The 16,708-nt window shown below is 40.9% G+C and overlaps 1 protein-coding gene across 3 annotated transcripts in view; it reads left to right on the top strand.

The window, feature by feature from the left end:
• Window positions 1–15,593, top strand: part of SESN3 (sestrin 3) — a 180,980-nt gene extending 165,387 nt beyond the window's left edge. For all 3 annotated transcript variants that reach the window (XM_073613028.1, XM_073613026.1, XM_073613027.1), the window contains one exon: window positions 1,868–15,593. In XM_073613028.1, coding sequence (XP_073469129.1) covers window positions 1,868–1,954 — 87 coding nt within the window. In that variant the 3' untranslated portion in view covers window positions 1,955–15,593. The remainder of the gene's footprint in view (window positions 1–1,867) is intronic.
• The last annotated feature ends 1,115 nt before the right edge of the window (window positions 15,594–16,708 follow it).

The raw sequence follows: 16,708 nt of genomic DNA, 5'->3' as shown, positions 1-16,708 counted from the left end.
TGCGAATCTTCGTTCTCCCTTTGCTTTGTAGCGGTATTTGGGAATGATGAGGAGGTTTTGGTTAGCTGATCGAAGACTGCAATTCGGCGTGTAGTGTTTTATTTTCTCGCGGAGATATAGCGGAGCGTTTCGTATGCATTTGTGGGTGAGGCAGAGGGTCTTGAATGTGATCCGATTCTTCACGCTTAGCCAGTGTAGGCTCTTTAGTGATGGGGAAATGGATTCCCAGGGTTTTTTCCTGTTAACAGTCTTGCCGCCGTGCTTTGGATGAGTTGCAGGCGCGCAAGCTGATATTGGGGTAGTCCTACGTAGAGCGAATTTGCATAGTCGAGTCGGGAATTGATGATTGTTCCCACAACTGCCGCTTTGTCCTCTTCTGGGATGAAGGGGATGAGTCTGCGTAGCAGGCGGAGGAGATGGTGGGATCCGCTAACTACTGATCCTATTTGTGCATCCATTGTCATTCCTGAGTCAAAGATGACTCAGAGAATCTTGGCTTTGGTGCTTGGAGAGATGGTCTGTCCGAGGATGGTGGGAGGTGTCCACGAAGTCTTTATTTTGGAATTTTTGTTAGCATGTAGGAGAAGAAGTTCTGTATAGCATTTGCACCAACAGATCACTGATGCCATGCAGGTCTCCTGCATACTGTCAGTGTATCTGCTTTGCCCATACATCCCGTGTGGGTAAGCCAATACTCCCTGACAGGAAGACTTAATGAACTACCACAGTGCCGTGGTAGTTCATTGAGAACTACAAGCCAATAGCCGCTAAGGATGTCTGGCCTTGTTGTGCATTCAGACACAAAGCTGTGTGCATAAATGACACGACTGAGTGGGCGGAGCCCCGCATGGCCGCGCTGTTTTCAAACAATGACAGCTGGTGTGGGGAGCTTCTCCCTGTACTGCTGTCACAGGGAGGGAGGCAGTGGGCGGCGGCTGCAGCACTGGGAACATGTAACATGTTCCCAAAGGTGAACTTCTCCTTTAGACCCCTTTCACACTGAGGCAGTTTTCAGGCGTTTTAGTGCCTGAAAACTGCCTCCCATTCTCTGCAATGGGTGCTTTCACACCCGGCGGTGCACTTGCGGGACGTTAGAAAAAGTCCTGCAAGCAGCATCTTTTGGCGTTTTGGGAGCGCTCTATACAGTGCTCCCAAAATGCTCCTGCCCATTGCAATGAATGGGCAGTACTTCCAAAGCGCCTGAAAATCCATTCGGAAAGTGCCACAACACGGGAGTTTTTAACCCCTTCTTTGGGGTTAAAAGCACCCCGCTAGCGGCTAAAACGAGCGGCGCTTTCAGTGTGAAGGCAGCCTTAATTTTCTCACAGCACATGGAACTACACCTGAAAATAGTCAATTCCCTCCATGGGCGTGAGTTATTTTTCACCTAAATCATTACCCTGTATTCTCAAGCCAGGGCAATGCTAGCAGCACTATGCTGTCAATCAGCGTTTTTGGGGCGAGGATCCCCCTGCTGTCAGGCGATGAGAAGAAGGTTTACCATTGGTTTACAATCCTTCTTCCTTCCCATGATCAAGCACACTACCCTGGGGCACAGGGTGGCAACCCAGCATTATTTTAGCTGAATTAGCGTTGTCACCCTGTCAGAGTACATAACCCCCCTCACTGACAGGATCATCAGGTATTTTTTTTTTCTATTATTATGGGGCTAGTTTTTGTTTTTAAATGCAAACTTATAGCATGAAAGTGTATCTATCTACTTTAATATATAGATTGCAGATGTGCACAGTTGTAAGAACCATTTGTGAATGCATTACACAAAATATCATTTTAGATCTTGTGTGGCTAACATGTCATTGGCCGACTCTCTTGTCTTCTCTCACTCATTTCTCTTCTGTGTTTCTAGGTCCACGTCAATCTGCTCCTAATGGAGGCCCGCATGCAGGCTGAGCTCCTCTACGCTCTGCGAGCAATCACCAGACACTTGACCTGAGGTTCGTCACATCGCCCGGGACGTGCCGGCAACATCATCATTCAGTTCAGCAGCAAGAGAGGCCCCTGTCATGTAGCATCAAACATATGCATTTCTCGTGTCAGTGCTGGCCCACTCAATGTGGCAGTAATGTGCAATCATCTGTGTTCTATTTTCTACGATGCTTTATCTTTACTAATGTTAGCAAAACGGCACTACTATAAAATATATATTGTTTTCTTTTTTTCTTTTTCTTTTTTTTTTTTTTTTTTTTACATTTTGGCAGTAACTAATCCACACTGCTTTTCCAGAGAGTTCTTTGTTTAGACACAGGATTTATTTTGTTGGATTTTTTTTTTTTTCTTTTTGTACATAGATATGTAAATGTAGCAATTCTGGTTTGCCTTGTTCCAGTTAAGTGTAGTGCTTTGTTTATATAAGAGAGAAAAAAAGAAAAAAAAAAACAGGAATATAAGCTGTACTGTCTAACTGATACACAAAAAGGGCTTATACGGTGAGGCAATGCAGAGTACTGAGAGTCTACACAGTGCAGTATCAACCAATCAAAAATGGTGACATGGTTCGATCCCCTACTGCTTCTTTCTTTCTGTCTTGGTTCTCCTCAATATGGAGCTACTCTGTGTGCTGGCCATCATGTTCTTCATTCATGGGGTGTTCATTAGAGAGCACATAATCTAATATTTCTATGTCTGAGCTACTTTGTGTGCTGGCCGTCCTGTTCGCCTTCCTTGGGGTATTCATTAGAGGGCACATAATACAAGATTTTCATGTCCTGCCCCTATATTGTTGACTGTATAAAAGAATGTAGTCCTCTTTTAAAAGGTTGTCTGATGTAGGTCGCCCAATCTCAAGTACCCCTTTGACATGGGTTCAGTTATTATCAAAAACCGTTGATTACTATAAAACAGTAAAATCATAGATGATTCATGGGACCCATTGGTTGTGATCAGAGGATTTTTTTAAATTAGTAGAAAACATTCAACAGATCTCAGCAGACGCCTTGAAGCACTTGGCAGTCAAGAGTGAATATTCATAGGACCTTCATTAACTTCAAAAAATTCTCTGATTACTGCAAATGGTCCATCTTCTTGTTCCTTAAATGCAGTCACAGACAAAGCTGGGGCACCATGAAGCAAACAACAAAGGGTAGTTCTAGAAATCCAGATATCTCCTGAGAATGACATCTGGAGAGATAACCACCCATGCTTAAATTGGTCACCTGATCTCCAGCTCTTGCTCTTGACTGCAGCTGATGCATGGATCTGTGGACCTTTCTTCTTCTACAGAAGAGTGAAGGATGTAAATACTCCCTGTGTGCCAATGAGCTCTACCTTATACCAGAGACCCTTCTTGTTGCCTCCTCGGAGTTCAGAAATAATAATAAGTTCTCCAAATCAATTCTTGAAATTTATCAGGACACCTAGGGCCACCTTGAAAAGACCTTTCGAGTTATTTGCTAAAACTCTAAGCAGATATGAGTTTGATGTAGAAATATGCCCCTCATCTCTGGAACCCACCAGTAGCACACCCTGAGGTACACAAACCAACCATTCGGGACCACATCTCAAGTGGATTCTAAGTAGGAATATCTGGAGAACGTAGAACAGTGACAACAGTATCCTGTTGCTACACCATGCTGGTGGTTGAGAGATGCCCCTAACAGGGACTCAAGCAGCAGTGAAGAAGCAGCAGGAGATCAAACCTTAACTCCATTCACAAAGGGCACATTTCTGTAAAGTTGCTCTTTCCCTCATCTGTAATGAACTGAAGGTGCTTCCTGCACTGTCTTATCAAATTAGCCCGAGAAGGTTTTTTCTGACCAATCTGCCAGTAAATTGGTCGGAAAAGCTGAATCTGTGCCATAAGTTTAAGTTCTATATCCTTATGTATTACGATAGCAGCGTCTGCGTCCATGTTACAAAGAGGTGGATTTGGACATGGACGGGGGTCGCCAGCGTGAAAAAAATGTGAACGTTCTCTTTATACCATGGCATATTCTGCAGCATGCTACTGATGTGTAAAGCTCTGCATTGTAGTTATACTCTCTAACGGCTCTGTCCACCCAGAACATATTCCTCAGTAATGGGAGAATACAGATGAGCTGAATCCATTGGCTTCTTATATCTTAGTGTTTCCAGGGGCAAAACTTCCTTTCCGGTCTTCTCTGTAATTGTGAAATACACAATAAAACAAAATTGACCTTGCCTCCTCATAGCTGACACAGGCAGACAGGTCTGTGCACAGTACAGCAAATATCCACACTGAAAGGCATAAAGAGCCATTGACTAATTAAGGCAACAAACCTGAAATGGTAGTTTTGGGTGGACTGACCCTTTAAAACAGAAGATTTTTATTGATTTTATTTTATTTCATCATGCAGGCATAGCTGAGGAAGTGTGTTTTGTTTTGTTTTTTTTTATACTTTTATTTTTGATACCAAAGTGTGCCCAGAAAACATAGAAACCAGTCAGAGGCACCTGGTTCAAGAACCGTTCAAATAAGCATTAGTCTGCTGTTAAAGCCTGGAAGACAGTGGGGTTGATTTACTAAAACTGGAGCATGCAAAATCTGGTGCAGTTGTGCATGGTAGCCAATCAGCTTCTAACTTCAGCTTGTTGGATTAAGCTTTGACAATAAATCCTTGAAGCTGATTGGTTTCTAAGCAGATACCAGATTGCGCATGATCCAGTTTTAGTAAATTCAACCCCTGTGTGTTTAAAGGACCACTAATACTAAAGCAAGAAGTTACTTTATGTGAAGGGGTTACAGATAACATTCACAAATCTGTATGTTAAAGGGCCCAGATCTACACAGAAACTTGATATGTATGCAAGTTTGCTGTTGCCTAGGTAGTTGCGATTTAGAGTGACCCTGTCTCCAGAAAATAAAAAGCAATCCTGCAATAACAGTTATAATACTTATCGGTCCTGATAAGTATTATTGTGACTCTGATCTTCACTCTTACATCCCACTCACACTTGTGCGACTTGTCGTACAACTTTGGACATCATAGTTGCATGACAAGTCGTACCCTATGTTGTCCAATGATGACCATTCATATATGTGTGGCCTAAAGTCGCAGCGAATTCAGAGAAGTTCATTGATTACTTTGGTCTGACTTTCATGCAACTTGAGGGCCATAGACTTCAATGTTAACCCTCAAAAGCTGCATCAAAGTCGTACCGGAATGTTTGTTTTACATTAAACAGTGGGTCTGACTTTGCAGAGGGGCAATCAGTCACATCCAAGTTGCACTCCCAAGTCGTGCAACTTTGGAGTAGTACAAGTGTGAATGGGGCCTTATAAAGAGCTATGCCAGCTGAAACAAATCGGCATAATCCAACACGTTTCTGGAAGTGTTAAGTGCCTGCATCAGTCAAAAGCCAACTTCTATGTCACTATAGCTGTGCATGGTCAGAGTAGCTATAAAGCGGATGGCGTGTGGAATCACAGCTCGTGAGGGGGGCTGCAAGTATCCAATACACCCCAGAAGTGTGTTGGATGCTGAAGATTTTTCAGCCCGTATGAGTCAAGAGAGTGAGGAGCAGAGTCACCGTCTGGTGATAGAATTATTTTAAGGCTAGAAGAGTTCTTGAAGGTTGCTGGACAAGGACGATAGATGGTTATGGGGAAATAGCACTCATTTTTAGACCAGCTTCAATTTCCATATATTCAGATTTGATGGCCTATAAATTTTATCTGGTTCTCTACATAGAATAACTGCTTGCTTGCGTTTACTGGCTCCCAGCATTGAATAACCTTAAAATGTGCCATGTTGGTGGCCTTTAAAGGCCACTGTTAAAATACAAGCTACTTGATGGAGCTTCCAAACTATTGTATAGAGTCAAACAGAATTTCAATATACTATTCATCTTTGAAAGATGTACTGGTAACTTTCATGTAGTTGTTAGAAACAACAACCATGCCTTGTTCCTTGGGGAATGTGTTTTCCACTGCTCACTGGATTTCCTGTCTAGAATATCTTAGTTTCTGTAAATGAAACATTTGCCGTTTTAAACTCTGAACTGCGTCGAACATGTCTACGCCTCCCAAACAATGGCGGGAGGACCCTGATTGTCAATCTACTTGGAGAAGATGGAGCTTGGTGACACTGCTGTGGATTTGTCCAAATAAAGTGAATTGGGTGGTGATTTTAGAGCAGATTAGCCTAGGCTGAATTGTCCTATGTAAAAATGTTGGGAGTGTGATTATTATCTCTATTGTTGCCAGTTGCCTTTTCAGCTTTTGGTTGTCTGATGATCAAAATGTTTTTCTCAAATAATTTCACAATAAAAGTCAGCTCCACCAAAAACAGATATTTCGGACTTTATATAGCAAGGAAACATTACAGTAGTTTGGGTCTATGCCCACTTTCCTCACTATGACTGTGAAGGTCCCACTGTCCTATACCCAACCATTTGTTTATAATGCATTAAAGCCTCATGTGGCTTTATACTGGGCAGAACTTGAAAATCTTGTAAAGATCCTAGGAAGATAGCAGGTGATTCACACTGAAATCTCAGGTTTGGGTGGAGTTGCCCTTTAACCCTCAAGGTTATTTTTTTGCATTTAGACAGAAAAAAGGGGGCCATGTTGATGGTACCGTATATTAACTGGCATTGTCAAGGGTAAAATTATTAAAGGGTTTTTATTACAAAAGATATATATAAAGAACATATTCACAGAATAAAAAGCAGACCATGACAATCAAGAAAAAATCAAAAGTTGCATCTCATCAGGACAACTTAAATATAGATACCATCTGTATATTGTTTGCTCTACATGTTTTGCGGGTTTATATTGACCGCTTCTTCAGGAGCTTTCTATATTTAGACGGTGTAAAGAATGGATTGTCTTATAGCTATGGAAATAGAAAAATATACAAAACACTCACAAAATACATTTGGTGGATATATACACTAGTAACATTTACATGTACATATAGAGCATCTGTTGCAGAAATTCCCCCCATCGTCATCCATGTGTCTTACCAGGGGTGACAGATAACCGGGGGCTCGGAAAAGAGGTGACCCACCCTGGAGGGCATGGGAGCCCGTTTCAGAGGCACAAGATATACCCAATGTTAATCTAGTTTAGAAAGAAAAGGAAGTTGTCAAGTATACTTGAGGGCCATCCCTCAGGAATAACAAATGTATGTTAATTTCAGGTAGAATTGCATTTCTTATATAGAAAATACGAATGGAGTTACATACCTGAGTGGGGGTATGTATGCAATTTATGCAGGCTCAGATGAGTGATGTGGTTAGTTCTTATAAAGGGGATTGTATCTACAGGGCAAGGGCACACATGTTAGTTGTGGATGTAATATGGCATATGAGCAAAATGCATGTATACATGTGTGTATGGACCCCGCCACACACGCACATACATATATAGACTAAATGAAACTGTACCTAAGATTTTTGAAGGACATCAAAATATGAAATTGACTTGTCCCATCTACAACATCGCATCAGTCATAAACATCCTCTGCACCTATAGAGAGTGTAATAAGATATAGGCACCAATGACTTTATTATATCTTATTGTCATGGTCTGCTTTTTATTCTGTGAATATGTTCTTTATCTATATCTTTTGTAATAAAAAAAAGTCCAAACACGGCCCCTTTTTATTCTGTTTATATCTTGATGGGTCGAAGGTACCATAAATAAATTTCTCTATTCTTATAGAACTTCTTTATAATCCTTTTGCATTTGTTAAAACTGAAAGTTTTTATAAGGGTTGAATGAGCAAGAGAAAAGTTGATTTTTTTTTTTGGAATGTGAATTGAGGAAGTGGCGATGTCTCTGAAGCACTTTTTAATTGATAGCTGCCTTTTTGTGAATGTCTGGTCACCTGACGGAATCAGTCAGCTGATCTTAAAGAGCACAATTTGCCATTTTGTATGCTGAGGCAGTAATTTGTCCATCAGTGTTTTATAATCCGTGCCATCATAGAGGCATGGCCGAGTTTTGTTTCTCAGTGGTATAAGTAGCATTAAGGCCAGTTACCATTTGTGATAGGCCAGTTACTGTTTTCGGTCAACAGCATGGCTTCCTCCACTATGTTCAGGTGTAGCACAATTATCTCTGACAAAGCAACTGTCAGGACAAAGTGACATGGATGTGCCTGTTTTGAATTGACTAGTGGCTAAATCCCTCATACTAAGAGCAATAAGATTAGCGCATTGATTGGTTATACGTTTTTGTGTGCTTAGTGTGTTTGTATGGGATAATGTGTTTGGATCGTGCTGTTATAAAGCTATAGTCTATTGACCGCTGACGTTTCAGTTGGCCACTGGCTTCTCATTGTTGGTAGGACTTCAGTATGTGAAGGAGCAGTCTGTACTGCAGGCTCTTACTAAATATTTGCAAAGATTTTAAAAAAGCTTCAATCTTTGGTGAATCCTTTGAATAAAACTTCAGTTCCAGTATTGAGATGTTAAACACAAATCTGCTTAAAGCTTTGTTAGGGCCAACTTACAAACTGCTCTTATACAAGCTGAAGCCTGTATGTACAAGGCCTTAGGAAGTCAGGAGATCTCCTTGTCTGCTTTCCCAATTCCTATATCCCCTTCCCTGCACTGATAGACTCCCTTGTGGGTGGGAACTTGGGTGTTGGCTGGAGCCTTCAATCCACTAACTAACCTTCCATTGTGCCCCAGCTATGGCAAGTCCATTGGAAACTTGTGTTCTTAATGGGCTGATCCTTTCAATCTATACTAATGGCAGTTGTCATTTGGAGCCTAGTGGATTGCGTTCAGCTTGCTTGGACTACTCAATCTCACCAAGACTGCAGTGGTGACAGGAAACACGATTACAAGTTTGCTTAGTAAATCATGACCAATCTCAGCTGAGGTTGACCATAAACATGGGAAACATAGAGCAAAACCAAAACAGCATTAGCGAGAGTTTGTCATTTTGGGACAGTTGTAACTACTGCAGCAGCCAGACACGTATTCGAATAGATTGCTAGCTAAATAACTTTACATTTAAATATCACTTGACAAATGAGAGAGCTCTCATTTTACCTCTAGACTGCTTTTCTGTATAAATCTTCATAGACAATGGGGTCCCACTCCCTCTACTGCACTTTTTACCTATGTACTGATTTAGAAAAACCAATGTTCATCAAGTGCTACTTGGTGTCAGTTTATATCAAATACCCCTCAAAGTATTTCAACGTATATGCCTATACCACCTGATTGCATTTTTTGTCTTTCAATTCATTCCTTGGGGCTTAAAGTGATTTCTGCTATTCCTCCTGGTATTCTATCTAACAGTATCTCCTGCAAGCTGTTTATTCCTCCCTCTCTTATGTTACATCTTTCTAGCAATATTTATATAGCAACTGTGCAAACTGTGTAAAAAATCCACTTGCTTTCACTTTAACGTTCTTTAAAGTTTTATTTTCCCATTGGCTAGAATTTATAAAGATAAGTAATTCAAGCCAATCGGTAAAGAGGAATGCCATTGTATCCTAATGCTTTGTAGAAGGCAACATTGCCTTTCAGTCTGAGTTTTCACAGCTGCTATCTAGGAATTGCTAGAGAGCTTTAAATGAGAGAAGGAACAAAAAGAGCTTTTGATAGTTTCTAAACACAGGTACTATAAGATTAGATAGCAAGATGAATGTAAAAATAAATACTTCCACAGATCTATCTTAAATAGGACGTCCTATCCAATAAAATGATAAAGTCCACAGGCAGAAGTACCCCATAATAATATACACGTGCTACTGATTGAGAAACATTGCTTTTCTGCATTCTACATAATACAAAGTAAAATAGTGAAAAAAATGAGTAAGGTTCCTAATGACTCTTGACAGCTGGCTGGAGCTGACATCTTAATTGTTGAGATTTTACCTCAAGGTTGTAAGAATGCTCGATCTCAGTCCCTGCCTACCCACTTGAAATACAAGTTTTTTTGTGGACTGACCCTTAAATTAGAATTGGATATAACAAAGTTAGGGAATAAACTATAACACCTACCATATGTGTGAACCCGTATGTATCACTACCCGTTCCTATAACAAGAATTTGTCACAATGCTATATGCCTTGCATACACTATATGGCCAAAAGCTTGTAGAAAACTGACAATCACATTATTTGAGCTTGTTGGACATCCCATTCCAAAACTGTAGGTGCCATTATGAAGTTGCCCCTATTCTTTTGCAACTGCAATAGACTCCATTCCTCTGGAAAGGCCTTCTACAAGATTTTGAAGAGTCATTTGTATTAGGTACTGATGCTGGATAAGAGGACTTGGCTCTAGCATTTCAATTCATCCAGAAGGTGTTCAGTGAGTGAGGTTGAGGTCAGGACTCTGTGCAGTTCACTCCATTTCCTCCACACAAAAATCATCAAACCATGTCTTCATGGAGTTGGCTTTGTTCACAGGGGACAGTCTTGATGGAACAGAAAAGGGCATTCTCCAAACTATTGGCACAAGGTTGGAAGCACACAGTTATCTTAACTATCTTTGTATGTTGTAGTATTAACAATATTAAAAATACCTCAACTCAATAATTTGGAGGGGTGTCCACATAGTAGCTAAAGTCTCCACAAACATTGGCCATATATTGTAGGTTTTGTGACAGTCGTCCTTCGTACATTTGGACTCCAGGTGCCTCCTGTGTTTTCAAAGTATTACATATCCTCCCAGCAAAAAGTTTCAAACCCATCTCCGGCTGGCTGCAGGATGCCAAGCTACATCATATGCAGCTCCCTCGGTCAGTGAAAGGGTTGGGTTGAAAGAAGCTGACCAAAAGTGACATTTTGCACATAGTTTTCTGCACCCCTTCCTCTTCCTATTCAGAGAGCAGGGTGTCTTTTGTACTTGACCTTCTAATTGTATTTTTTTTTTTCTTTCAAATGTTTGAAATGTTTACTTCAAATTCATTTTACCTTCATTCATCAGTGTACTAATGATGGCACCAAGCTGTGATATTTTGTGTGCAATGTTGTAAGTGAACAAAGGTAAAGTGCAATATATCATTGAAATAGCCACCGAAGAATCTGAAGTGTCCTTTGTAATCTTTTCTTGAAATCTTTTTCTTTGTTCTGACGAGAAATTTTCATTGTTGTAGTATTTTTTATTTTATTTTTTGTTTTTTTGTTTATTTCAGCAAATAAAAAAAGGAGGTTGGTTAGTCCAAAGCAATAGTGAGTGGAATTTGCTTTTAGCATTAACAATCCAGTTTTTTTTTTATAGGACATGAAACCCATGACAGATTGCCCACCTCACATACTATGCCAATGGCAGGCTTAGGTTTAAAGGTCTTTTCTGGAGTCTAAGATGGATATTTTCTATCTGTGGTAAAAATTGGCATGCTGCATGTGCCTGGCTGCTATTGATACATTTTGTTAAGAGATTATGCTCATTCTATTGATGGTATTTCATGCCCTAGAGCAGGGTTTCTCAACTAGGGTTCCTCCAGAGGTTGCTAGGCGTTCCTTGAGCAATGAGCAATTTCTGCCTCTCAGATATGTTCCCACTCACATTGTTGATCTTTTTAGCTATTTGTAAGGGGGTAATTCTTCTCAATGACCAGAAGTGTAAGGAGCATTCTTCCTACTGACCATCACGCTAATGTATCATGAGTTGTGGATATCAGTAAGTCATTTTTAGCAGGGGTACCCTGACTGTGGAAAGTTATTTCAAGGGTTCCTCTTTGTTGAATAGGTTGAAAAAGGCTGCCCTAGAGAGCAGCATGATGAGTAACTTGATAAGACTCTGTATTTGTGGTCAGTCTCCTCTCTTAACAGTCTGAAGAGCATCCCAAGCCTTTATGTAGCATTTTGGTGGCTTTCATGCAGCCCTTAAAGTTGCTTTAGCTCAAGTCTGGAAGTGCTTTAAACAATCATGTCGACTTACAAAAAACACATCAAGATGGTAGTGTCCTGCAAATGAAGAAATGTTATAATTACCTCTCTGGCAGCTCATGTCCCCTAGCTTCCCTTCATCGCAATGATGCAGCCTCTGTCAATGTCTTTGGCATTTACCACTCCCAGTAGTGTCCGATGCCTGTGTCCACCACCACCACCACCATGCGCATTGGTTTTATCCTCTAAACCCCTACATCACTACAAGATTCAGAAGTGGCCTAGGGATTGGTGGAAGGAACCAAGGCACGCAGCAGGGTGACACAAGCTGAAGAGATTAATGAAGGGTGCAGAGCTGGAACAGTGGGGCAATAGAAGTCACAGGCCACCGGAGAGGTGAGTATAAGGGCTCTTCTTTTGCAGGACCCCTTTATCTTGGTCACATTAATAAAGATATTTGTGGAACTGCTAGTTGTAGCTTTAAACTTGCACTAAGCATGCGTTTAGAAAATAAAGCTTACAAAAGGCTTGCTTGAAGCTACAGCCAGTGCTCCCATATAAACTCGTTATTACTGGAACCGGAGATTGTTGTAATAGTTTTTAGAAAGCAGCTCAGCTCTTTATAAATGCTTCATCATATGTTTTATAAATGAATGGTGACTGTGACATTCTTCAGGCAACAGTTAAACAGCTAAGATTTCAAAAATGCTATTGTGTACAGACATTTCTACTGAGAGTCTCTCTTACCAAAAAAAAAAACAAAAAACTAGTAATTAACATACCAATTATAAAAATTCCAATGTTTCTTAAATTTTACATTTAGTTTGTACTTTGCATTTTACAAATTGTACATGTAATTTTTCATAAAGATGCAGAAACAAAAAGGTTTTCTGAAGTTTTTAACAAACCATAAAACAATTGAAGAAAAATAATCATTGTGAGCTACAGAGCTGTTTAAGAGCCTTGGGTTTTGTAAACACTGCCAAAAAAATTAGTTATACGTGACCCTAAAGGTTTCCCCACACACTACAATTTCATTGTGTGATCCTTTTAATGGACTCTTAGCTGCTATCCAGAGGTGGGTGCCCCTTGTGCTCCTTCATCCAGAGTGGGGACACTAATACAGGAGGTGTGTTACTGGCCAGATCACCAGGTTAAAACAGGGGGGGGGGGGGGGCAAATGAAAGAAAATGAATGCAGCCACATCTAATGATTGGTAAACTGCAACATTTTAAACCCCAAAACCAAAAATTTAATACCGCTTATACTAGCCTCAAAGCTGGCAATATGAGAAATATGAAAATGGCAGGTTGAGAGCTGACTGCTGCACTGAAGCCTATTGTGTTGGTAAATGTTTTTATCCCTATTGCCACATTAAAGCTGGAATCCAGGAAAACCTCTAAATACACAGAAAAAATACTTATAGAGCAGCTGTTTACTTGTCAAAGAATTTGAATTTCTGTCCATCCAATCCTGACATTTAGAAAGCTCTGTCATCTTTTCAGAACAAAAAAAAAAAACAAAAACGAAAATGTGAACTAACACCCTACTTCCTCTCCACTATCCCAGTCCCTCTGTATTTGCTTCTGTGGATGATGAGCTGTTAGTGACTACATAGCTTCCTGGAATTTGAAATCCCCCCTGGCACTGACCAATCAGAAGCACTCTGATCCATCCTGGAATCCCAGCAGAGAGAAGATGGAGAAGAGTGGGGATTTCGAAGCTTGATGAGCACTTGACAGCTCATTAACCCCCCCAGGGGTAAGTACAGAGGGGCCCAGGTGGGTGAGGAGGGTTTAGGGTGTTTGGTTCATTCAAATTTTCTGAAAATATTAAAAGACACTTATGGTTCCCTTTCCAAGCCTGTGCCTGAATAGTGAAAGGAGAAGCAGCATGCTGATGTGCTTTAGAGTTTTCAGCGCAGCCCATAGAGTTCATTAAATGTTATGAAACAGCACCGTCGCCATGTTTGAGATGACAGACGGCTGCTTGAGAACAGAAGACCATGCAAGTGAATAAGAGCAACTTTGGGAAATATCAAAAAGTCTACTCTGTTTCCCTTAATTTGAGTTATATGTGACCCAATAGAGCCAGATTTTAAAAAGCTCCTACAAGTGGTACTCGGCATTGATAGTTTTTTTTGCTGTGTAATGTCTCATTCTTTTATAGTGGGTTGAGATGTGAATTCCCAGCCTGTTCACATTACTTAGCGGTCAGTTTTCCCTAAGCACCAGACTACTAACCTGCCAAGACAATGAAGCATGTATAGGACAGTGACTTTTCAGCCAAGCTACTTCTGTCAAATCCTTTGAGAGGAATTCACAAGAGGATGCCTGATACAGTAATCTGTCTGATGGTCCCTCTAGTGGATTACTAGCTATCCCTTTAATAAATTGCTATAGATAGATGGAGGAATCATTGGAAGCAGAGGATTCACTGGGGCACCAAACACTAATCGATATTATTTCATTTGAATTGATTTTTTGTTTAAGGTCCTCCATATTTTCACAAGGAAATATGAATTACATTTAAGTAGACCAGAACCTCGTTTTTACATTTAGGAGAAAGTCACCCATGCAGGAGACGATGACAGTGTCTCTAGAATCTACATCCTTAGACCCTCCCCCCCCCATATACTTAGCTTACCTGTGCTCTATTGCAGCTACTCGTTTCTTTGCAGCTAGCACTGGGTTAGAATGTGTCAGCGATCTATGAGAGGGGTGTAGCCATTCCTTTCAGCCATGTGATAGTGATTGACTGCTAAGCCTTGGCACCATCCATCACGGGAGTAGGTCACATGCTCCTTCATAGCCAAAACTGCCAGGTATTCTTGCTGGGTATAGAGGAGCATTGAGCTGTGAGGGAGTACAGTCAATGTGCATATTAGAGGGGCAGACGATGCCCTTTCCAGGAGCACCTTCCCTTTCCCTGCATGAGCAACATGGCATTGCCTCTCTGACCTCTTGCCGCTCATGTAACGAATATATGCGATGGCAAAGATGGTGGGCTTTAATGCTCACATGCTGCACATATGTGCCCATGGGTGGCCGAGGTTTCTGCGCTGAGAGAGCATTCCCAGTACACTGAGCAAGCTGTCATATCTCCTGGTCTCTAGTAATGATTGGGGACCGGTTCTCAATAACGTGACTACTGACAACCAATCCAAATGTAAATGTAAAGACCCTGTTAGAGGGACATAGGGGCTGGGCAGGTAGGGGTAAAAACTGGTGACTTTATTCTAACAATCCAGCTACCAACACTAGATTATGTCATTTACACTGCAAACTATCTGATGACCATGCTATGACAATCCCCCACCCCTTGTGATATAGTTGGAATTTTACAAAAATGTTTATTTAGTAACAGTAAAAATATAGGTGGAGCCCATTAACCTGCAGAATCCAATCGTAAATTGGCTTTCATATAGTTTTATTTTTCTGTAAGCTGCTTGCATCCTGACTGGCTGCTGTATGTCATGCCTCTTTGATGTTAATAAAATGGTAAGGCATGGAGAAATAGAACAAGTGTTGCGTGAGAAGTGGGAATACTGAAAACTGTAGATAATAGTAAATTGTGTTCATTTTCAACAATTCACTGGCAGGCTCAACAGTGATGATCTGGCACTGTGGATGCACACTGTCACATGAGGAGTTTAAATATCAAAACTGGCAGTTGTAGACATCCCGAAAATTCTCAAAGCTGAAGTTTCTTTGTGACTTCTCAGTTCCCAGATGAACCATGATTATTGTATTGCAATACATTTTATACAGGATTTCTGTATTATTGTAAATAAAGAGCATTTTTGGAATGCCATGCTTGCCTATTTGATTGACAACCTTCAGTGATTCGTTCCAAAGCCAAAAGCATTTTTAGTATTGGAATCTCTATTGCTGTCTGTGTCCGTGCTGGGGAGATTCACTCTTTTCCATGTGTCCTGGAGATAATTGTCCCCAGGACTAAAAGTGAGGCAAAGTCTGAAATTCTGAGTAGTCACTGGAACAGAGAGTGGAAAACCTCCAAAGAAAACCCTTGTTCGGGGACTACAACTGGCCATACACACAGAGAATTGTTTTTTTCAGTTTGCAGGCTGAAAGAAATCTAAGCCTTTCATCTATGAAATCTTAGAGAGCCCTCCATGAAATTTAAGAGGTTCTCCCCATCTATGAAATCTAAAGCTTGATACACTTTATCAATTTTTTTTCGTTCAATCTAGTGGGCTTAATTAAACAAAAACTGAAGGCCTTTGGAGGAGATACTGTACTAACTAACCAATGCCCCCCTGCCAGAACACACCGGTCAGCACTCTCAGCCATTTGCTGAGAGCGCTGATTGGATGCTGATCAGCAGACCTTTTTCAGTCATACTCCTTCGACAGAAGCCGGACATTAAGCCGGCTTCTGACGGTCCGGCTGCTGTACACACAGGCCAAATTTTGTCCAGTTTCTATTAACCCGGCTGATGCTGCATGATTATTGACGCGTGTGTAAGGCCTCAAGAGAGCCCTCCATCCATGAAATCTAAGCGAGCCCTCAATCCATGAAATCTAAGAGAACCATCCATTTATGAAATGCAAGAGATCACTCTAAACCGCATGGATAGTTGAATCACCTCTACTTGCTTTTGTATTCTGACAGCCGTCTCCAGCCTAAACAGTGTTTGCATCAGAATTGAAACAGGAACTTTTTGGCCAACAGTTTTCCATCTGGCTCCTTTGACAAACAATTGCACAACTGACTTTTCTCAAGCTGGGTGATGTTAATAGGGGCACCCACAGCCTGAATTTCGACCGATTCAACATGAATCATCTGAAATTCGAGGGTGTATGGCACCCTTAAGAGGGGGTTTCCTACCACTTCTTGTTGTGACTACAGGACAAGGAAATAAAGGGAAATCTGTTGAATAAGAGACAAATGGTAAAAAAAACTGAC

Source organism: Aquarana catesbeiana, linkage group LG02 (genome assembly GCF_042186555.1).
Source record: "Aquarana catesbeiana isolate 2022-GZ linkage group LG02, ASM4218655v1, whole genome shotgun sequence".
In the NCBI taxonomy this organism is placed as follows: Eukaryota; Metazoa; Chordata; class Amphibia; order Anura; family Ranidae; genus Aquarana; species Aquarana catesbeiana.
This window is presented reverse-complemented; position numbering and strand designations above follow the sequence as displayed.